The sequence below is a fragment of the Carassius carassius genome, chromosome 23 (genome assembly GCF_963082965.1).
Source record: "Carassius carassius chromosome 23, fCarCar2.1, whole genome shotgun sequence".
NCBI classification, from domain to species: domain Eukaryota; kingdom Metazoa; phylum Chordata; class Actinopteri; order Cypriniformes; family Cyprinidae; genus Carassius; species Carassius carassius.
The window spans coordinates 8,655,419-8,680,526 of NC_081777.1; the positions used below are offsets into that span (position 1 = coordinate 8,655,419).

At 37.4% G+C, this 25,108-nt stretch overlaps 1 protein-coding gene across 1 annotated transcript in view; it reads left to right on the forward strand.

The window, feature by feature from the left end:
- The window catches only part of LOC132101305 (tumor necrosis factor alpha-induced protein 8-like protein 3), a 38,235-nt gene extending 18,164 nt beyond the window's left edge, over positions 1–20,071 (forward strand). Inside the window, exon 2 of the mRNA XM_059506164.1 lies at positions 18,501–20,071. Within this exon, the coding sequence (XP_059362147.1) occupies positions 18,501–19,063 (563 nt within the window). The 3' untranslated portion in view covers positions 19,064–20,071. The remainder of the gene's footprint in view (positions 1–18,500) is intronic.
- The last annotated feature ends 5,037 nt before the right edge of the window (positions 20,072–25,108 follow it).

The following is a 25,108-nucleotide window of genomic DNA, read 5'->3' on the forward strand; positions in this document are numbered from 1 at the left end:
CAAAGGTGGTTCTTGACTTGAAAAATTTGAGAATCAGTGATATTGTAAGTGATGATTTCAATAATCAGTGATGCTGTGATGCTGTCTAATAATGCTGTCTAATAATCCAGCATTAGACAGCATCACTGATTAAAATATATTCTATTGTATTTTGTCATGCCACTCGTGTCTGATGTAGAATTTTCATGCCACCTTATTTGAAATTAGCGCGGGCCAAACATTTTTCTCTCATGGGAAAGCCTATTTAGGGCCACCTATTGAGTAACCCTGGTCTAAGGAAACTTTTTTGTCAATTTTATCATCCATCTATTCATAAGACCAATCAAAATAAATGCAAAATTTGAGGCATGCATTTATAACTTTATATCTCATTTATTCTTAAAGTCTCTGCATTTAAACAATATTAAAAGTAATGCTTGAATTAGGAAAGACAGCTAATAATATCCTTCTCTGTAATGCCTTATAAGGACTCATTTTCCAAATGTGGAAAGCTGTCTATTCTATTTCTCTCTGACTCTTGCTTGTTTAGTATGAGCAATAAACATCAGGCACATTTAGTAATTGATTGCTACACCATGAACTTTGGTATGGACAGTTTGATATGGTTAGAGATGAATATAACTATATAAATGAGAACTATCAGGAAGCATGATAATAATGATGCATGAGAATGAACACACATACACATAAAAACACACACAAGCAAACAGGAGACTTATTCGAGAGAACAAATTATAAAATTGCATGCACATTTTAGTACATCGAGGGAACAAATTAGTAAATCGTGCGCACAATTTATTTATTTATTCTTGCATATACTGTATATATTTTGTGTTGTACTGAAATGACTGCTTTATAAAAATAACTCTTCACAAATGATGAAATGATGAAATGATGAAATGATTGAAATGATGAAATGATGAAAGTCATTTTTAAGTTTAACCACTGTTTATTCCCTTTTGAAATGTGTCAGCAGCTGTAAAACATCATGTATATTACCGTGCTTATTTATAAATTAATTGTGAATTCATAACTGAATTGTGGGTAATGTGGGTGAGGATATAAACACTTGCTAATTAGGGATGGGTACCGAAACCCGGTATTAAACTGGCCCTGGGGCTAAATTATGAAAGACCGTAGTATCAGTAAGATCTGACAGTATCTGTTCTGCTTTCGGTACTGGAGAGGGAAAAAAAATTATGTACTATGTATTTTTGCTTAATAATGTTATCGTGCACATTTTATCTCACCAAACATTTTTAAAATGTGGATTGTATGTGGATTTTTAAATTAATTTAGTAGCAGAGCTACTGCAAGCAATTTTTAGTGCTGCAAATCCATTTATCCATTGCCAAAATTTCTGCGTCTTCATGGAGAGAGCAGGTCATGGTTGCTTAGCAATGGCAGAAGCCTCAGGAGCGCAAGTGCACAAAGGATTTGTGAAAAAAATCAGAAAGCGGTGTGCCTAGCGTTTTCCACGTGTTTTTAGACACGATATGTGAACGGCCCCTTACAGTACGAAAACTCCCGCTTAATACAAAGAGTGACGATGGCGGAGAGAGCAAAACATTCCAAAGTGTGGTTATAATTCACTAGAGTTGATGCAGACAACGCTCGTTGTCATAAGTGCAACAACATTTTTGCATGTAAGGGCGGAAACACAAGCAATATGTCAAAGTATCTTTCAAAAGTGCATTATGTGCAGACAGAGAAATGCAAAGTTTTCGACTGCCTAACACAACACAAAGTAACACAACACAAAGTACCGATAAGAATACCGTTAAAGTACCGGACCGTTAAGCAGTATCGGTAAGAGTAGTAATACCGTTAAAACCTTAACGATACCCATCCCTATTGCTAATGTAAACTGTAAAAAAAAAAACTTAATCATTGGCAGACGATAATTTCGACACCAAGATTAAATTTTACCCACAAAGATATTGCATCTGATGAACATCGCCTCACTCTGCTCAAACACACACACATTTACTTAACTATCTAAATGGAGACACTGCATAGACTTCTACTGCTTTTATAAATACTGTGACATCACCAGAAAAAATAAATAAATAAAAATAAAAATTAATGTTCATCCAATGCTGTCCAAAGAGGTTTGTTTAAACCATGCAGCCTACTCTGACATTAGAGTATTTGGGTTTGGTGGTCTCATGGGTAAACACAGAGCCAGCTCAATGAACAGGGAAGTTCACTAATGATTAAATCCTTCTTTTTTTCTGCTTTAAGGCCAAGAAAAACAAACTTCGTTCTTTTTTTACATGAATGTATTTCCCATCCATTTAAAAAGATCTACAGCTGTACAGACCTCAAAGATATACATACACAAAAATGTATCTAGCTGCAGACATACCATATATGTTAAACAGTATATACTTACATACCTATGTCTCTACCCCATATATACAGTATATATATATATATATATATATATATATATATATATATATATACACCAGTTTTAGCAATAAATTTGAATCCAGAGAATCAGTGCTGTGCTATCAGTGCTAGTGTTAACTATGACTAAATCTATTAAAAACAAATAAAAATAAAATAAACATAAAACATAAAGTTAAAATAAAACTAAATGTTTCAGTTAGGTTAAGTGTTTGTGTGTGTGTGTGTGCTAAAAATGGCTGAAATTAAAACTGAAAAAACGCTAAAAAGGCTAATGAAAATGGCAAACTAAAATGTAATCTAAAACTGAGAGTATACAAAGAAATGTCTAAACAGTAAAGAGGTTATATACATGCTACTGAAATTCCACTGAAAAGTATAGCTTGTTGGATAATTCATTTCTTAAATTATATTTTTATGTTTCACGGAAGAAAACATCATACTAGTTTGGAATGACAGAATATTCATTTGCTGGTGAACTAAAAGCATAACGTACTCGGTTACGAACGTAACCTCGGTTCCCTGAGATACGGAACGAGTACTGCGTATAGGGAAAAGCTCCTTTTTTTCCTCGATACTGAAACCTTTTCAATAATGCAGTGTAACTGCACTGCCATTAGTTTAATCTGTAAAATTTTTTAAACCAATGACAGCGCTGCGTAGCTGCGCGAGCCTGTGACGATGCAGCGCGCCAAAGCCCGCCAAAATGGGCGTCAAGGGTTCCCCATACGCAGTACTCGTTCCGTATCTCAGGGAACCGAGGTTACGTTCGTAGCCGAGTACGTTCCCTTTCGATACTTCACTCATACTGCGTATGGGGAACCCTTGACGCTACACTGCTAAGAGGGAGCTAGCTCCCTGGAGGTGGTATGATGACGGAGTCTGATGGAGGCCGTCGTATCAAACCGAAAGAACCCGAGTGTGCAAAGGCGGGGTATCCAAGTTATAGAATTTGCCAAAAGTGGACGGCAAGGACCAGCCGGCCGCCTCACAGATGTCCTTGATAGAGACACCACTAGACCAGGCCCATGAAGAGGCCATCCCTCTAGTAGAGTGGGCTCTTACTCCTATGGGGCACTCAAGGCCCATAGAGGAGTAACATAAGGCGATAGCTTCAACTATCCAACGCGAGAGGCGTTGCTTTGAGACCTAAGACCCCTTGGTGTGGCCACCAAAGCAGACAAAAAGCTGGTCAGATTGCCTGAACGGCTGTGACCGCTCAATGTATATCCTCAAAGCCCTCACTGGGCAGAGTAAATCCAGCTCTCGCTCACCTGACAATGGAGGCAGAGCTGAGAGGGAAATCACCTGTGCTCTGAATGGCGTCGAGAGCACTTTAGGGACGTAGCCATTAGTGATGGGTCGTTCGCGAATGAGTCGACTCCAAGAGCCGGCTCTTGTCGGTGAACGACGGGAGCTGGCTCGCATATCTGAAGAGCCGACTCTATTTAAAAAAAATAATATAGCCTAGAGAAATGAAATCATTATGTAATAATGAAATAATGCATTTTATTTTATTTAAAATAATTGACTAATTCGAAGAACTAAAAAATATATATTTCGACTGTCTGATCAGCCTCACATTCTGTTCCTGTCAATCATACACGAGGTGTCAACCAATTATACGGCATGAGGGAGGGGCCAAGACATCACACACACACACACACACACACACACACACACCACACATGCAGTGTCAAACTCGGAGGAGAGGAAAAACAACAGCTTTTGAAAACAAAACAAAAGTAGGAAAGTGAGTCGGAAGCCTAGCAGCATTTGGAATCATTTTAATGATCATCAGCCCCTTGCATTTCTGAATGCAAATCTCTCATAAAATTAAAATATGATCAGCATTGTGTGTGTGTGTTCATGCTAGTTATACAAAACATAACTATTGAGAGTTCATGCTGACTATATAACATGCCAAAAAAGAGGGACCAGTTTAATCCTTTCAGTTATTTATTTTTCTTTAATGTGGGTTCTATTATGTTGTTCAGATTCAGATTGTATTTGTTTTGTAATGTTGTTTTCTATACATTCAAAAGTTGTAATTTAAATGCAAATGTTTAATAGTATTCTTTTTTCATAACAAATCAATGCATTTTTAAAGAAATTGTGAGTATGATTTCATTTAATAATTTAATAAGAATTGTTTTTCATAGTCAAAACATTATTGTTTTTTAAAGAGCCGTTTGTAAGCCAAAAGAGCCGGCTCTTTTCAGTGAGCTGAGTCAAACGAGCCAGCTCACGAAAAAGAGCCGAAATGCCCATCACTAGTAGCCATGACTGGGTTTTAAAATGACCTTCGAGTCATTGGGCCCAAACTCAAGGCATGCAGGGCTCACCAAGAGGGCCTGCAAATCGCCAACACACTTGACCGATGCTAGAGCAAGTAGCAGAGCGGTTTTGAGCATTATGGGCCGAAGGTCCCAAGTGGGAACAGTGAGAGGACGTGGGGGCTTCAACCGCCTAGAGCCTCTCAGGAAACACACAATGATGCTGTTTCGACCCACTGATTGGCCAGCAATAGGAGCATGAAATGCTGCTGTCTAGACGCTCTTGGAGAAATGACTCTTGGAGATACGTCACACTCAACAGGGTCTTCGTTTTGTGCTGAGCACCAGTCAACAAAGACTGACCATTTCTTGTAGACGGGGCTCTTGCCTGAGCAATGGTGTGTAGCACGTCCCCGGGGAGGCTCAGAGGCTCCCATCGAGGGACCGTACATGCAGAGCCCAGAGTTCTGGCTGTGGATGCCAGATTGTCCTGTTCGCCTGAGAGAGGAGGTCCCGCCTCTGGGGGATCGGCCATGGGGCTTTCATGGAAAACCTGAATAGCTCCGAAGACCAAACTTGGCTCCTCCAGAGTGGGGCAACCAGGAAAACTCTGTGCCTGTCTTCCCTGACTCGTCTGATGTCCTGAGGGATCAGAGCGATCTGGGAAAAATCATAAAGGAGGAGGCTGGGCCAGCGCATCTGTGTCCTTTGAAAAATAAGTTGGGCAATGAGTTGCTTTCTGAGGCGAAGAGGTCGACCTCTGCCTTCCCGAAAATCTCCCAGATTTTGAGAACCGTCTGGGGATGGAGCATCCACTCGTCCAAGGGGAAATTGCTCCGCGAAAGCATGTCTGCTCCCAGATTCGTCTTGCCAGGTATGTGTGTTTGCCACGTTTGGTGTGAACACAGCATAAGAGCGTCTGTCTGCGAGAACGCCGGCGCTGCAGGCGTTCGGCGGTCTCAGCTGGTCTGCTGCGGTGCCTCTTCGACGGCGAGAACTTGTTCCAGGCGAAGGCATTCAGCAAAGATCCAGCAAAGTGAAGTCGTCGCTGAAGGAGTAAGATCTGATTTCCTCTGGCAATTGCCTGCTTATATAGCCATTCGACCCGCCCATTTTGGCGGGCTTTGGCGTGCTGCATCGTCAAAGGCTCGCGCAGCTACGCAGCGCTGTCATTGGTTTAAAAAAGTTTACAGATTAAATCAATGGCAGTGCAGTTGCACTGCGTTATTGAAAAGGCTTCAGTATCGAGGAAAAAAAGGAGCTTTTCCCTATACGCAGTATGAGTGAAGTATCGAAAGGGAACTATTTTTTTATGAGCCTTTCATATAATGTGCAACACTTTAGAAGTCGATTTTTTCAAAAAGTCATTAAAAAAATATATATAGGTCCTCACAAATATAAATAAACCTGCACACAGTAAACACACACACATACTACCATGAACTCCTCCTACTATAAGTTAAATTTGTTTTTTAATACTAGTAAGGTTAACTCAATTATATTTACAATATAATATGTTATGCATGTTTCTTCTTTTGCATGTTTCATCAGTCAGTTATTTAAACTGCTGATTAAATTTACAGTGACTGAAGAGCAAGCCTCCCAGAGACACAAACACCCACACCCACCCACTCCCAAACACAAACACAATGCTGGAGGACCAAAAATAACTCCTAATAATGTATTTTTGTGTTGCACACACACACATACACACACACACAAACATTCCCCCGTGGCCACTTGTACCAGTTCTCGAATTTGGAGTTGCGAGCTTGTCAGGTGAATTTAAGTGTGATGCTCTGACACCACAGTAGTCATTAGCAGTTCTCTCTCTGTGTCGCTATCATAAATGACTGGTATGACAGGAGGATTATGGGTAATGGAATGCCCCAGGCTCATTGCTCGCCTACTGAGAAACACTTCAGTCATTATTATCCAGATCAGTCTGAACTCGTACCCACTGCAGACACAACGCATAAAAGTATCAAAATGTACCATGGTATTAGGGGTTTTGACATGGTACCACAATACTGCAATGTTTTTGGACTGGTATGGGACAGTTATGATATTTCCATGTTGAAAATGCGTGAGTTTTTTGTTTTAAGAATTAAAAATATTCTTATTTTGGAGTTTGACAATGAACACATTGCAACCATGCTTGGGACAGCCCATTTAAACGAGCCGAAATGCTTTACATTACTTGAAATAATCAATAAATAGTGTAAATTACATTGCTATAATGTCATAGAATACCACAGTTTAATAATAGCAGGGCACATTGTAACACAAGTGTTACAACGTTCACCATCTGCGCAACTGAAATTTAAATATTGTTAGTGTCTTCTGCTAATTACCGAAGCATTAAAAAACAGATACATAAATAACAGATTGGAGATTAAAATAATAGCAAATTTGTCTAATTTTACATTAACACAAAAACTAAGATGATAAATTCTTTTCTATATAGTGTTGATATGGCCACCAGTAAATACCATACATTTTGTCATTCTAGCATGTGTGGAAATATAACAGTTTGTGCCCCGCGCTCCCCTGAGTACACTTATAAAAAGAGTACTTATTATGAAATTCATTTAGTTTAAAATAATATACTTAAGTGCGAACTGAATGTAATGTACTTGGGCCAAAAACAGGAAATACGTTATGAAAGTAGACAAATGGTCAGGCTCTTTAAGTACACTTTAGTGGCGTTTTGTTTCATTAATATTATATTATCTGCAACTACAGTATTTAAAGAATGAACTTTTAAGTTTGAAAATACTCTACATGTGCACATTCAAAACATTTAAGCACTCTTCTTTTTCACAAGGGATTCCTTGAAGTACCTTATGATATACCATGGTATTTATCAAAGTGACATTGTATTACTATCTGATACCATATCTGTTTTGGGTAAGCATATTCTTTAAGGCCACAAAACACTCTTAGCAAGCTACCAAAACAAACTCTCCAATCAAAGAGTTGATTCTTCAAGGAAACAGCTGAAAGGTTCTGAAAAGTTTCCTGACCTTTGTAAGAGCATCTTATGAGAAATAAAATCTCTCACTATACCCTTCATGAAGTATTTGACATGGCAAGGAGCGGAAACTCTTGAGGGGAAAATAAAGATATGGTATTTGATTTGTATTTGAGTCTAGGAGTTTGTTTAGTCATTTGGCTCAAGTGCTGTATATATTTCAAAAGGTATAACAAAGATAATTATAATATCTTTGTGAAAAATAAACCTGTCTATCAAACAAAGAAAGGTGTGTCCTGTATTTAAAACCAGTTCATCTCATTTTCCTACAGATGGTCATTTAAAAGGTCAATATGCAAACACGTGAACACACAAAAGATCCATTGGCTACCACTTTTCAAACATTTCATAAAAACAACTTTTTGAAATCATAAAACAAATTGATAAAACTGGCTATATCACATATTACACTTACAGTGCATATTAAGGAATTTATATACAGAAATTTAAAAGAATACACTTAAGTGCGATCTGAATGTAATGTTTTGGACACTTACTGTAACTGTATGTTAAAGCAAATGAAAATGTAGTTCAAAGTAGCTTGAACTTTAAAGTGCCCATTTAAGTAATTTCATATGAAATTACATAATTATTTACAATCTTGTTGTCTTTTAAATATCATGTACAGACAAGCATTTGTGGTAAATATGATGATATGTTAAAATTATAACCAAGTACTTTACATATGCTTTAGTTGAAATCAGACAGAATTAGTGATTTCACTTAACCAACAACGCAGCGTCTGATCTCTGCACACTGAAGCAACAGCATGAACACAGTAAACACAGTCTGGGGAGGACAGAAGAAAACAATGTGGTCAGAGGAGAATAAGACAGGGACAGAGAGTCTGAGTATTAGTTTTAATTGGTCGGATGTAAACAAATCAGTCATAAGTGGGTTTTCTTGGTGAGTGTGTGGAGGTCATGTAGGCTCCAAGAGCCTTCATTGTTCTTCCAAACACCCAATAAGGATTGCAGAAAACCTAACACTATACACATGCCACTTGTTGAGAGATCTGGTACCTGTGTTTTGGAAAATAGTATAGAATTTGAACTACTGCCATTTAATTAAGTTCGAAATATCCACATCTCTTGTGTATTCCCTTTTAAGGGGATAATTCACTAAACATTTGTTCCACTTTTCGTGGATTATTTCTGTATGTTATGTTTTTAAACCTTCTCAAAATGCAGGGGTTCATAAGCATTGTTTGCCAATGGTCTCAAGTTCTAGTCATCTTCAACGGAGTTCAGTGATTTGCCATTTCCCGAAACTTTGGTTCAAACGAACATTTGCGAACAGCACAGCAAAATTTTGTGATCGTAACTACAGCTCTAAACCTTTGTTTAGAAGCATAGTTTCTTGTTACTATGACATGTAAACTTCAATTTATATATTTTAGCTTGTCAACAGCGAAGTAAAGTCGTCATCAGATGCCATGTTCATTACAGCAGAAGTTTTTAAACATACAACAGTTCTACAACAATAAAATGTATTGGTGATTATCTTTATCTTGCTGACTTTTTTCTCATAATTGCAAGTTTACTTCTAACAATTGTGAGTTATAAAGTCAGTATTGTGAGTTATGAAGTCAAAATGGCTGGATATAAATGAGTTTACATCTGGTTATTCTGACTTTTTTCCTCAAAGTTGCATGATGTTATTTCACAGTTTCAAGTTATAAAATTAGGATTGCAAGATATAAACTCAGCTGTGAGAATTTAAATTGCAATTGCAAGTTACATATAAAGTTCAATTCTGAGAAAAAAGTCTTTCAGTTGCAAGTTTATGTCTCCCAATTCTGATTTTATAACTCACAATTGCATGTTATTAAGCCATAATTATGAGATATAAACTGTAGTTTAGGTTTTAATGTGGTTTAGAGTCAGGTTTTACTAGTTAGTTTTCACAGTGATGCATAACTTGTGTTTTTTTTCGTACGATCAGGAGTTTGTTTCCCAAAGCATCATTAATCAGATATCACAACATACTTCAACAATTCAGTGTTTCCCGACACCATTATTCAAACAAACGTGCAAACAGCATCATAAACATGTGGGCCTGGTGCAATGACTTCCTGCATGTGATGTTATTAACAACAATTTTATATTGTTGAACCATTATGGTGTGACCAAGCTACTACAGGTTTTCGAAACAGTACTGTCTACTGTAGTTGGTCAGTTTCTCCAACATTACACTGTACTATGGTAGTTAATCAGCGAGTTACAGTTACAATGCAACTTTTTCATTCAAATCATACTTTGAGGAGCAATTAATTTAGCATTGTCAATTGAATGCAAATGGTGAACAGTTTATGTACATTATAACATGATCAATAATTCAAGGGCCGTTATTCAGTGCATAATGGAGAAGAGTGTCACATGCTATATTTTGTTAGTCGGCAAACTATTTCCAGCACACATTTATTTGGAATTGTTTATCCCTTTACCTGATTTGCATAATGGCTTCATTGAATTTGTTCGAAAACAACGCAGAAAGTTCATGCACATAGACACTGTCAGTGAAATGCATTATGAGAGAACTCCTCATGCACACAATCAGACAACATGTTTTTTTTTTTTTTCACTATTTTCTAAAGCCCTGACAGTTTTATGGGCCAAAAGAGCAGAAACTCTATGTGGCCGGGTCAGTGTCGGGTTGGTCTGGTGTGTGTTGATGCCACAGGTTGTGTCTGTCACTCACTGACTTTACATCATCACAGAGAGAGATGCTGAACAAAGCCTCGATTCACAACAACAACTGTGACATCACTGACACAGATGCAGAAACAGTCAAAAGCTTTTGCACTGCTAAACCAACTGCCAGGGGTGTCAGAGTCAGTTCTTAAGAGTTTAAAAATTGGCTTTGGAAAACTCAGCATTGGTCAATCTGAATATTATGGAACCACAAAATAATACAGTGGAAAATGTAGAAAGACAAAACATGATTTGTGCTCCCTGTTTGCACAAAACATCAAACACAATGGCTTCATTGTAGTTTTAATTACAAACCATTGATTTACATGAGCTGGTTCTTTTAATGAATCATTAAAAAAAACTCACATACAGTACTGTATGAGTCACAGACAAAATCAGTATCAAATGGCTGCGCCATTAACATTTGACTCAAACCACAAGCCATTCCTCACAGTCATATCTGACTCACAATAAAATTATGTATGAAAACAAACTTAATTATGTTGTACATACTTAAGGTTTGTTATATTTTTAATATTGAAATTACATAATAATTGGGCAATATGTGGTTAAAGATAAACTATAATAATCAAATTCATATTGTAGTAAAGCATGTCACCAAAAAATTTTTATTATATAGTTTATTATTATTATTATTACTATTATATCTAAACAAAATATATGGTATTGTGAAATTGTGAAGATGAATCAGAATTAGAACAATAATCAATAAATTATTTACAATTTTCATTTCTGAATGTGACGTCATAAACTAGCCCTGACCAAAAGACAAATAATAATAGTACATTAAAGACCACAGACAGATGGCATGCTACAGCTTTTAATAATAGATCAAAATAAATTATTTAGTCATTAAAGTTCGCCTGTTATGGGTAATAAAAGATTCATATTTTGGTTTTGGGCAACCCCAGCAACAGGTTGACATGCATTCAAGGTCAAAAAACACATTTTAATTTCATCATGCCTGTAATGCCTAATAAAGCAGCATTTGTGAGCACTGCTTTGTGTACAGCGTTACCGGGGAAACCAATATTTTTACCAGTCCAAAAGCAGCACCTAGTGGCAAAGAATGAAGAGGGCAGGCAATATGTTAATGTTTCAAGTTGACTTTTTTTCAATGATTCAGAGTCGACTCTTTTGAGAGACAATCATTTTATACACGTTGCTTTCAGATTTAAAACTTTGCAGGATGTTTTCCTTCACCTAGAGCTGTGTTACATACTGCATGAAGGTCATTTTCACAAATCCATAATAGGGGCACCTTAATTTATTTTTTGAATAACTTTTTCCACCATCTCTCTGATCCTTGTACTGTGTCAACACCAGACCTAAACGCAGTGTAAAAATATGCTACTGTTCCCTTAAGACTTCTATAGGCTAGATCAGTGGTTCTCTCAACCCGCCGGCTTTCTGTTTTACAATTAATTTTATTTTTTACATTAATTAAAAAAATTAAGATACTAATGAAATATAAGCTATATCCTAATGTTTTTATGTGAAATTATTTTGTTTTTCATATATTATTTTCAGACATGAGCAGACCTACTCACATAACCTTACGCATTTAATGAACACATACAAGCGCGCACTTTGGCAGAATTCAATTCAAATAGTCATCAACAGCCATTAGTTAAGGTAAAATTGAGCATCAGAATGGACAAATTTGTTTTTAAGGGAGAAAAAAAGAAATGTGAAAAATGCCAGCGAATTAACACGTAGGCCTACAAACAAGAATAGTCGCAGTCAGGGGCGGATCTACCGGGGTGGCATGGGGTGGCAAATGCCACCCTTAGAGAAAGCCTTGACACCCCAGCTGCCACCCCAGTTGGCAGCGACGAATTAAAAGTTATGGCCAATTTGAAAATTTACGAGCGCGAATCTCCAATGTCCGACTGCAGTGAATGCAGCAGCATGCTGCTGTATAAAGCAGAACGTCGTGGAATTCGGCCATTTTTGAATGAATAAATCAAAAGTAGAGCTGTACATTTAATCAAACATTGATATGGACTAGTGTCTGTGAATATTAAAGGTCAAAGAGACTGTAATTGTTGTTCTAAACGTCTCTGGGTTACATGTGCTCTACTACTACACACACACTGAAGCATGTGTAATATAGCTCTTCACTATATTGACACATGATGTAGGCTTCACATGTGCACGCCAGCGCGCTATGAGAGGATTTCACCATTTCATTTGATAAAACTATCGTCATTCATTCGTATCGTACGCAGACATAAACTGCAATGTCTTTACGACAACCTGTCAAAATAAAATTTCGGTATAACTTCAAGAAATTTAAACAGAAATATAGTACTATTGCACAGTAGTTTATGATATAATTCAAGTAGGCCTAATAGCTAATAATAATAAAAGTATATTAAAAAACACAGAAACGCTGTCTACAACCCACCACCACAAATGTCTACAACCCACCAAAATAAAAGTTTGGTCTAACTCAAAGAAATTATGTGAGAAATTGCACAGTAAATTATACTTAAAAAAATATCTACTAAAACGTTCTTTTAAAGGAATATCACACACGTTTTCACGGATGTTTTAATTTCAACTTGCCAAAACAATAACACCATATTTTTCAAAAACAATTTCTAAAAGTACATTTGTATTTGTACCTATAATGTTTATTTATTTATTATTATTGTCAGCTAATAAAACCTATGCTTCAGGGGCCATATTCATATAACATCATGCTAAATGTAGCTCTTGACTGGTTGAGTGAGATGGTGATTAACACTTAACAGTAGAAAATCAGTTGAGTTCCCCCAGCTGTAAATGTCATTGGCTGTTAAAGTCTTGTTTTTTTATAATAAATTGACATGTTGATAACACTTAATCTTTCAGAATGCTCTCAATTACATGTCGATGCATACTGTATGCATTAGTGAGAAACAAAGTTTAAAATGTGACCCTGGTGTAAATGGTGTAAATCCTGCTGAATATGAAGCAGTGTTTTTTTTTTTTTTTTTTTTATGTTTCTTATTTTGTATACAGTCACAGTCAAAAACAGTTTGCTTCCCCTCTCACACATCTGCCACTCATCACCTATTTCTTAACCTTAATGTCTTTCCTGTGATAATGCCCCTTACTTCTGTCACACTTCTATCTCCTATTAAGTGAGATCACATTGTATGGTCACTTATTTCTTTTATGAACTGTTTCAAATGCAAGACATTGATTGCATGAGATTAAGTTTGTAAATGGCAGCCTGTGCCTTTTGTAGTGTGTACATATACTATTTATAATCAAACTGATAACTGACTAAATTTCAGTATATATATATGTCTGCCATATTTTGCCACCCCTCAAAAATTCCTGCCCCCTTCTCGCCACCCCATCAATATTTTTCTAGATCCACCCCTGGTCGCAGTATCAGTAGTGAAGGAGAAGTGCTGGATTTTTGGTTTGCCCCGCAACTCACTTGAAGAAGTTCAGGCAAATAGAACCCTGCAGGACCCTGTACGTTATAGTACTAAATTAGTTTTAATTTTTTAATCACCACCACAGCGTCTTGTCTCCATTGGCAACATGCACAATTTGTGTTGATTGCAAGTGACGTCACAGGTAGCAGAGAGTGCAAGTAGCGATTACAAGTGACATTGTAATTTAGTTTCTTTTTTCTTGTCTTCGTCACCTGGCTACTGTTATAAAATGTTGGGAAATTCAAACAAAAAGTAATCAAAAAATTCAACAAAATAAAAAATAAAGACTGCAAGTGATGTCATAGCAGAAGTGCAAGTGTCTGAGAGGGCAAGTCTGAGAGTGCAAGTCGGCAGCCAGACCCTCTTGGAGAGACTTGCACTTGGACCATAGTGCGGCCCGCTGGAAAAAAAAAGGTTGAGAACCACTGGGCTAGATTATGTAAATGGTTGTGATGCCACTTGAATGCTGATTTATGAACAAGCCATTGCAACTTAGTTTTAATAAATGAACTGGGGAAAAAAGCTTCACATTGTGTGGAATGTTAAGACATATCCTGACGAGGTGTGATGTGATTGAGCAATACAAGCAATTCCTTTTCATCTGAATTGAAGCAAAGCAACAACATTTGGTCTGCTTTCTATTTCTGGTGCATTTGGTAGCCTTGTCCAAAGAGAAATCTCATTTGTGAAAAAAGCCTGCTTCATTCACTTGTATGTTAAACATCAAATACACTCTGAACAGCTGTGCTTTAGGTCGCACACCATTTCTGCTTTCATTGTGGAAAGATAAATTAAATTGTCGCTAACATTTATTATGTCATGCCTGGTTAGGACAATGTTTTAGAGTATGATGACCTAGTGCATCATACTCTTTTTTTCAAAACTTTTTTTATATACAATATAATTTATTTTTATATACAATAAAAAGACACTTTTTTCACAATTTTCTTTACAGTTTTCAATTTTAAAGTAACTAGTTTTATTTAAAAGTACATTTTATTATTTAATTATATTATTATTTTACAGTACATTATTACTTTATTACTTGTAATAATGTTTTGTTGTTCTTTAAAGAAGTACATTTATTTTGACTTACATACTAAAACATACTAAATGTGCTAAATGGTAATAAATGTGTCGTCACAAAAATATATAAATACATGACATGCAGTACAAACTTCAACAGAAATGACATTAAAGTATATTTTAGTTCACCATAAATGCAAATGAAAACCATATTTCAAAAGTATTATAAGCAGTTATGATGTACTTTCAACCAATTTTATTTCATATAAATTAAATATATTTAATAGAAGCATTTAAAATATTTAATTTAAAACTAAACTATAATGTATTTGAATTTAATTGTAAACAACTTGCAATTAAGTGTCCAAAAACACATTTATTATGCACTTAATTGTATCCCTTTGAAGTATATTATATCTGTTATAAATACTCTTTTTAAAGTACGCTAGAGAATTAAACCCATGACCTCAGTGGTGCTAGTGTCATGCACTACCAGCTGAGCTACAAGAGCAGTAAGCTTAAACCAGTTTGTCACTGAGAGTGAACATCATCATTCCTGTCAGAGACACTAGCTAAAGGTCATGCCTCGGTCAGATCGAGGTCAGACCATCTCACCTGGCAAGCCGGATGTGTGCGCACAGAGGTCAACTTCACTCTGGCTCTCTTTACATGAAATAAAAGAGACTGGAGCCTGGGTCGGGCGTTTGTGTGGCATTCTGTGGCATTCAGTGGCATTCTCAAATGACGTATTTTCCAGACCACCCCACTGACATATAACAGTGATTTGTGTGAGGCAATAAACGAGAGTGACGGCTCTCTACAGAGGAGTCCAGGAAAGAAAAGATTCTCTGCATTTGTTTGTGTGATGTTAATCATGTCTGTAGTGTGTAATTTGAACTATAGGAGGTATCCAAATACAATTTGCTCTCAGATTGCCCACGCCTCCTACAGATAAACACGACAAAACAAAACCCTCCTTCCTGTGCCATCTCACCAGCTCAGCCCAAGATAAACCCACACACTCAACTCAAGAAATATTACACATTATCATGGACTATTATAGATGATGCAAAAATACAACACAAAAATGTGCAAAAAGAGGAACATGGCAAGACAGAAAGAGTTTCTGCAGCATGCTAACATGAGAGCTCTTGAAAAGTACTTCTGTGAGGCATTTGAGTGTGGACTTCCCCAGAAATTAATGTGCAGTACACAAGTGTTTCCTGCACTGCTCTTCACCCCTGATTGATCTACAGTGCCACGGCAAAAAATAACAAGAGTTTTTAGCTTAGTCTGAGCTGTATGCAAAAAAGAAAAAAACTATTTAATGGCAAGAAAACATCTTTTTATTGAGCTGTCCTTAGGGGCTGCATGCAAAAAGTAACAGTGTATTCTGATTCACCAACAAATGACTCACATGAGCTGGTTCTTTTAATAAAATGATTTGAATAAGTCAGAAAATATAATTTATTAAATTAACTCACTGATTCTGTCAGAGTGATTACTGAACCAACATACTGAATTTCAGTGACGTCTGAAACAAAGTGAAGCAAGAACTGTTTTAAACCAACTTAAAATTGTCCAAAACACAATTGTTTTATAATAAATTGTACTAATGCTGTTAATAAAAAATTGGACAGTTTAAATTTCATATAGATTAAAATCCATAGATTGTGTATGGTGAAGGGTGACAAAACTCTGGAAACACTGGTAAACATATTCATGTTAGTTGTTTCCAGAGTGGACATTTCACAAAAGAGAGAGAGAGAGAGAGAAACTTGCCAAAACTAGACCGTCATCAATCTTTTTCTCAAGTCACGGAATCCCTCATGAGATTCATAAATCCTCAGCCTTCTCTGAATGCAGTCCATTTTTTTCATTCTCCTATTTTTGGCCCAAAACTTCTTATTGAGTTATTGAACATACAGCCTGTCTAGTCTGGTTAGGGAGCTTGTACTAATATTATCACAGTCCATTAGACACTGTATAAATCATTAGTAAATCAACAGCTTTGCTGCCATCCATTTGCACACAATACGGTTATGACACACCTACAGTGGCTCAATAAAGTACCTCTTAAAAAAAGACTATAAACGTCATTATGTTACATAAAATCTGTTGTATTGGCCGATGATGCTCTACCTTTTCTAACTCATTTTCTAATTATGCAAACAGATAAATAAATGGTCTTTCTGATATTTCATCAAAACTTACTCATGCAGCCTGAAATTATTTATTTATTTATTTTTTTTTTGCTGATGTCACTAACCACTCTTATTTTTCCATCTCCTTTCTTCATCCTTTTCTGTAGTAAATCAGCACAAATTAAATAAAAATGTCAATAATGTATTATTTGAAAACATCTCTTTCATCATTCAATTCAGATTTGAAATGAAAATAGAGGAGATACAGAATTCAAGATCAAAGGAATGTATCAGTCTTTTAAAAATGCTTGAACATTTCATTTGAGGTTTCCACAATAATAAAGGTTCAGAAAAAACATCCACACTTATCTGAGCGAAACATGTTGAAAGACAGATGGAATGTTTAAGCCTTTCAGCATGGTATTATATTGAAAGAGATGTCTGTTAGACCGCCCTTGACCTGGGTACTCAAAATGCTGTAGCCTATTTACAGAAAAATGTGCTGTTGAAAACTGAACGTTGTTGACATTCAAACTGACTTACAGTACAGACCAGTTTGGAAACATTACTATTTTTAATGTTTTTGAAAGAAGTTTCTTCTGCTCATCAAGCCTGCATTTATTTGATCAAAATACAGAAAAAACAGTAATATTGTGAAATATTATTACAACTTAAATAATAGTTTTCTATTTGAATATACTTTTAAAAAATAATTTATTCCTGTGATGCAAAGCTGAATTTTCAGTATCATTACACCAGCCTTCAGTGTCACATGTAACATCCAGTCGATCACATGATCATTTAGAAATCATTCTAATATTCTGATTTATTATGAGTGTTGGAAACAGTTATGCTGTCTAATATATTTGATGAATAAAAGGTTAAAAAGAACTGCATTTATTCAAAATATAAAAAAATTTCTAATAATATATATTCTAATAATATATTTTCTTTACTATCACTTTTTTATCAATTTAACACATCCTTGCTGAATAAAAGTATTGATTTTATTAAAAAAAAAAGAAAGAAAAAAAAATTACTGACCCCAAATTACTGACCAGTAGTGTATATTGTTATAACTAAATATTTATATTTTAAAAACATAGCAGCAGAACTGTTTCCAACTTTGATAATGAATCATCATATTAGAATGATTTCTAAAGGATCATGTGATAATGATCCTAAAAATTCAGCTTTGCATCACAGAAATAAATGATAATTTAAAGTATAATACATTTTAAAACAATTATTTTAAATTGTAATAATATATCAAAATATTAAATTTTATTTCTGTATTTTTGATCAAATAAATGCAGGCTTGATGAGCAGAAGAAACTTCTTTCAAAAACATTAAAAATAGTAATGTTTCCAAACTTTTGGTCTGTACTGTTTCTGAGAGAGAGAGAAAAAAATAATTCTTGGAGTGGCTAATTTTACTTTATTCTTTGTTTGTATAGGCCAGGAGAGCTTCAATTCCAAGAGTTTGGCCCTTCAGGCCCAAAAGAAGATCTTGAGTAAAATGGCCACCATGGCCGTGGCAAATCTCCTCACAGACGATACCAGCAGCGAGATTCTGGACGAACTCTACAAGGCCAGTCGCGAATACATCAAAAGCAAGAAGGAAGCTCACAAGATCATCAAAGATGTCATCAAGATTGCCCTGAAGATTGGCATTCTCTATCGAAACCACCAATTCAGTCCTGACGAGATGGAGACCGTCGAACGCTTCAAAAAGAAGATGAACCAGGCGGCCATGACGGTGGTGAGCTTTTACGAGGTGGAGTACACATTCGACCGTGGCATTCTCTCCGAGCTGCTGATGGAATGTAGGGACCTTCTCCATGAGCTGGTAGAGCACCACTTGACCGCACGCTCTCATGCGCGGATCGACCATGTTTTCAACCATTTCGCAGATGTGGATTTCCTGACCGAGCTGTACGGCCCAACTGAAGAGTACAGACTTAACCTGAGGAAGATCTGCGATGGGGTAAACAAACTCCTAGATGAGGGCACACTTTAACCTCCATTTCACGGTTCGTCGGATGAAACTTCATCAGGCTACTGGGATTTGAATGGAGGGATTTTACGCAATTTGTGTTCTTTGGTTTTTGTTTTAAATTTAGGCTGTCATGATAACTTGATGATGTCACTGTAACCCAACCTGTAGGGATGGTCGACCAAATGCAGATTAAAGTCAAATCCTGGTCTGTATTGTCAACGTACCAGATGATTGTTTGGGGAAAATCCATTTAAGTGGAGAGCCTGAATGAATCAGTGTCCCGAAAACCTGTCCTTTGTGTGCAATTGCAGGAACATTTTAAATTACGAGCTCCTTTATATGCACTGTATGAAATCTGACCTACTTATGCTTTAGGAATGCAACCCTAGCTTTATTCTATGCGTCCATAAGAACCAGTTAAGATGTCCAGTTAATCTACTCTTAAGGGATATAGTTCATCCCAAAATGAACATTCTATAGTCAGCTTCATGATGTTCCAAACCTGTATGGCTTCAAAAAAAATAAATTTTTTAATGTGAATCAATGTGAATGCAACAGCTTCGAGTCTTGTTTCAAGCTTGACAGAGTGACCCCATTCACTTTCTTTGTATAACCTATTTGATTCTTCAGTAGAAATCAAGTCATACAGGTTTTAAATGAGATAAAGCCAAGTAAATGATTATGAAAACGACATATTTTTGGATGAACTATCCCTAAAGCGTTGAGAGCTTGAGAGAAAATTGGCACAAACCTTTGTTGAACAGAGCATACGCCAAAAATAGCATAACTGAAGTGCAGCAGAAAGATTGTAAATAAACTTTGGGGTTTTGGTCTTCTGTCTTTTGCCTTTGTAATGACTCGGTGTCACAGCTACCATGATCTCGTGCTTGTTTTTTTCAGATCCTGATGTTTCAGAGCATGTAAATGTGTGTATACGTACATGCAGAAGAGAAATGTGATTATTCCATAAGCCTGTTCAGTAACCCCAGAGTGTAGCACTATTATCTGTCATTAAACGATCCATATGAACTTCCTGTAGTGTCCTTTTGTCATTTTAGCTGCTGTGGTTGATCTGTGTTTGACTGGTCCATACTGTTTAGCCAATTAGGATCTACTACCAGTTATAACCCAGAGAGCAACATAGTGTTGGCCCTGATGCGGTCCATATCTGGCTCACGTGAAAACCACCCTGAGAACCACCCAATTTGAAACTGGTCGCTGTCTGGGAATAGTATTCTCCATTCCATACAAAGTCAGGTGTGGGATTTTTAAACTTCAATATCTATCTCCCCTGATCATAAACCATTCTTTTGCAATTTAAAAAGTCAATTTATTGTGATCTTCCAAAAAGGAAGCTTGATGGATGAGTTAAATGGAATGCAGCACTCAACATGTTTGGTTAACTAGAATAACTCTGCAGGGACATCTTTGAAGACCTTGGCTGCGTTCACACTGTCAGTGTTTGGGATTGACAACCACATTTACTTACAGGTGTGAATCTTTAAATGTCCTGCAAGTTACCCAAACCACACACTAAATGCATACGTTCAGTGCAGAGCTCTCTCGCACTACATAATGTGACAGATAGTTGTCCTGTACGCTTCCATCCGCACATCAGGGCTTTGCCGGTGTGAGCTCAGTTATAGCCTAAAGTGTGTTTGTCTCTTCTGTAAATAACCAAAACGACTATATTCTGCCACAGTGTGAATCTGGCCCTTGATGAGTAAGAATGTAAACTTGCAGTAAAGCGTATTACAGTAGTTTTAACAAATTATCTGGTTTGTCTCTTGTGTGTAGATAAAGTCCTCCTGTTAAGTTCATACTCATTACAAATTATATTACAACATCAGTTGTGATCAAGTGATTTTGGTTGAAATTAAATGGAGTCATGGTACAATTTTATATTTTGCTCTCTTTTTTATTTTTCTCGTCAGCAGCAGGGAGCTTTTTGCACTAATGTTATATATTGGAAACCAAAAGAATCACATTAGATGAACAAATTATGCTTTCTCATTCTCGTGTTGCCAGAGAAAAATATTTTTTTTTTTTTTAAAGTGGAAATAATTTGGTTTCTCCGTAAACCTAGGCTAATTGACTGTTTTCTGACAAGCTTTTTACAAACTAAAATGTATCATCAGCATTCAGAAGTACAACGTATTATGATCAATAATAATCAGCTTCTGCCATAATTTCTGACAAAATAATTGACAAGCCCGGTTTCCCACTGGTAATTATTGCTCATGCGCTCAACTTGTAAATATGATCATTCTAACATGACTTGAAAGCAGCATTAGATGATGTGACTAATGCGAATTCAGTTAAATCACTCTATTCAACCACAACTAAATGCAAATTTCATACAACACAAAGAAGTTCTTGAAAATTCTGTATGAGGCATATCCTTTTAAATTAGAGAAGGGGACTAACCACGTCTTTCAGAGTTTTCAAATTTCCTTTTCTATTAACATAAACAGTTTTAATTATTTATGTCTGTTTTCTTCTAAAAGAAGAGAACAGACTGACATTTCGATGTATTTGGCAGACCAGATTTAAAAAGCATTAAGACAGAAATCAAATGCAAGACGAAGAAGCTTTAATGACACATCTGGTGAACATTTCTTGCCATTCATTCACTTTTAAAAGTGACTAAGCACTCACTGGTCCAAATCTGTAATAGCTGTATGAGCCAAAGGGTCAAGGTTTGGACGGCTGGCTTGGTCCAGTTAGTCCCTGTTGGTAGATGTTGTAACTACACAGCTACAGCATATAGGGCAACAGCTTCTTTCTCCATTGACAGCCATTCAAAAGTAGCCACATATTCAGAGAAAATAAAAATTAATATAACATCTAAAGAACATTTATTCTATTAAAGAATGCATTAGTGCCCGCCTGTACTTGCAGTGACATTGGTTTCCACTCATTTTTTTTTTTTCAATTGTCTTTGTTAAAGCATTAAAAGCAATGAACCAAGCAACCAGTTAAAAGGTGAATCACAACACTACACACTTTTACACCTTACATTGTATTTAACACCCAGTGAGGGAAAAACTACAATCCCATGAAGCATTACAAATAACAATCAAATTAAAAACCACTGAGAAATATAAAACTATTCAAAGTTGTTGATTATGTCTATAGAAACAATATATTAAGTCAATCTTAATAATAATAAAATATTAATAATGTGGCTTAAATAAAAAGCATATACCATTGATTAAGAACCTTGGAAGTCACAGTACTGGGGTCTGTCTTTAAAGCTTTATAAGTTTCCGTTAAAAATCTATTTCTATATGGAGAAAATGAGACTTCACTTCAGGAAGCCGACTGCTGCACTCTGTAATAAAGCAGATGTTTTGCCAGTAACCAATTTCTGGAGAATGAACTAAACTTAACCATAAACTGCTTAAAGAGACTTGTTTTTTTTTATCTGCTTAAGAATGCTTAAAGAATTTTTTAAATTAAAAATGCTTTAAAGGTTATTTTTCCCCATGTACAATGAAAGTCAGTGAGTGCTAGAGTTGTTGGCTGACCCAGTTGACTTGTATATTGTATAGACAAAAAAAAAAAAAAAATTGTGAAACAAAAGTGACATACATAAGCAGACTCTGCCTAGGCTTGCTAATGAGGAATGGCACTAATTTTCCTAAAAGCTCAGGATCTTCCACACAGTGGCTTCACAGATCAAGAATGTGCGACTGAGAGCCCAAATTTAGCTGCCGCGGCAGACTGCTCTGGGTCGGGTCGCCCTGAAATAAAATAATTGTGGTATGAAAGAACAGAAAGACATGACAGGCTGTTGGACATCAACAGGTAACAAATCAACCCACACACTCAAACACCCCCTCACAGTGAGCTCTAACAGAGGAGCCTTAGTAAGATGAATGACAGTGCTTAGATCAAAGCGGTGGAGATGCGCAGGGTTGCCAGGTCTGCAAAACTAGCCCTAAGATGGCCATTCAAAATTTTAAAATAATGCAATTCCCATCCCTAAAGTGCATATTTAAATAGTCACTATTGCGCAAGCTGAAAACACTTATGATCATAAACACAACTTAAAGGCTCCCTACCAGAAACTCTTCTTCCAAAAATAAATAAATAAATTATTAACATAATATTAAACGGTATTGTCATTGGTTCAATACAGGCATTTCAGCCAAATATAATTCATGCAGCATTTCAAACCTTAAACCCATAGGTAAAAAATTAATAAATAAATAAATCCACAGCAACACTTCAAAAGCAGCAAAATTATACAAGAAAACGTACTCGGTTACTAAACGTAACCTCGGTTCTCTCTAGAAGAGCGAACGAGTACTGCGTCTTAGCTAAGACGCTACGGGAAAAGTCTCTTTTCACGAAATACTGAAGCAAAAAATTATCCTTAATTTTGTATTTTTGTAAAGCGCATTTGCAGCAGTACACAGCCATAGGCGAGACGGCTCGTTCGCTCATTGGCTTGTTCTGCGGCAACTGCACAGCCTATCGAGCGCGGGCTGATGCAACATCAGACCAATAAGGGCGCTTCGCGCCCTTCTTGCCACTTCCCGCCGAAACGGGTGTGGCCCAACCTATAAAAGGAGCTCGAAAAGGCTGACTCACCTGATTTATTTCATCGCCGAAGCGAACCAGAGTGAATCGTGCGCACGGCAGAGAACGCAGTACTCGTTCGCTCTTCTAGAGAGAACCGAGGTTACGTTTAGTAACCGAGTACGTTCTCTTACGAGAGCTCTCTCGTACTGCGTCTTAGCTAAGACGCTACGGGAACCCAATATAAAACGCCGTGCGCGCAGGGATCACACACCAATAAACCTGAAGCAACGCCCAGGATTTACAGTGCACAGTCACCTGAGGGACTCACAGAGAGTCCAGGACAGAAAAGGGAAAAAGCCCTCCGTCCCATATCTAGCAGCATCCGTAGATGCGGCAATATGACGTCACACAGCCGAGGCAAGGCCTGACCAATGTGGCAATGCGGGTCTTACGCAATACTGCCCATATAACAGTCGGCAGCGCATAGCGCTCGTGAACTCAGAATTCCCCTCAGGGCCCTGATTCGCCTATACCGACAGCAGCCTTGCTTGCAAGGCGGGAACCTCCAGGTTATAGAACCTGATAAATGTAGACGGCGAGGCCCAACCTGCCGCCATACATATATCCTGCAAGGAGATCCCAGTAGACCACGCCCACGACGAGGCGATGCCTCTTGTGGAGTGTGCTCTGACGCCCAACGGGCACTGAAGGCCCCTGGAAGCGTAAGCTAACGCTATGGCGTCAACTATCCATCTGGATAGAGTCTGTCTCGAAACAGCCATTCCCTTGGAACGCCCACCGAACGAGACAAATAGCTGCTCCGTCTGCCGAAAGGCAGCAGAGCGAGACACATAAGCTCTTAAAACCCTGACAGGGCAAAGAAGACTCGAGTCTCCATCCTCCCCTGACACCGGCAGGGCAGACAGGGCAATAACCTGAGCCCGAAACGGTGTGTTGAGGGATTTCGGCACATAACCGTGCCTAGGTTTGAGTATGACTCTTGAGTCATTGGGCCCAAACTCCAAGCACGACTGGCTCACCGAGAGCGCGTGCAAATCACCCACACACTTCACAGAAGCGAGAGCCAACAAGAATACTGTCTTGAACGACAGATGCTGAAGGCTAATCGATTGGATAGGCTTGAAAGGGGGACCTTTCAAGGCCTCCAAAACCGCCGCGAGGTCCCACATAGGGACTGACGGAGGTCTGGGAGGATTCAGCCTCCTAGCTCCTCTGAGGAACCGGATGACTAAATCATTCCTTCCTATTGACTGACCAGACGCCGTTTCAGAAAACGCCGCGATGGCAGCCACATAAACTTTGAGCGTGGATGGGGCTCTGCCCTTATCCAACAGCTCCTGAAGGAAGGAGAGGACCTCCGTCACCTCACAACTAAGGGGTGAATAACCTCGAGCTGTGCACCAGCTGGAGAACACCGACCACTTCGAGGCATACAGACGTCGTGTCGACGGAGCTCTAGCCTGAGTGATGGTATTTAGCACTCTCACTGCGAGATCAGCGGGTAACCATTGAGTG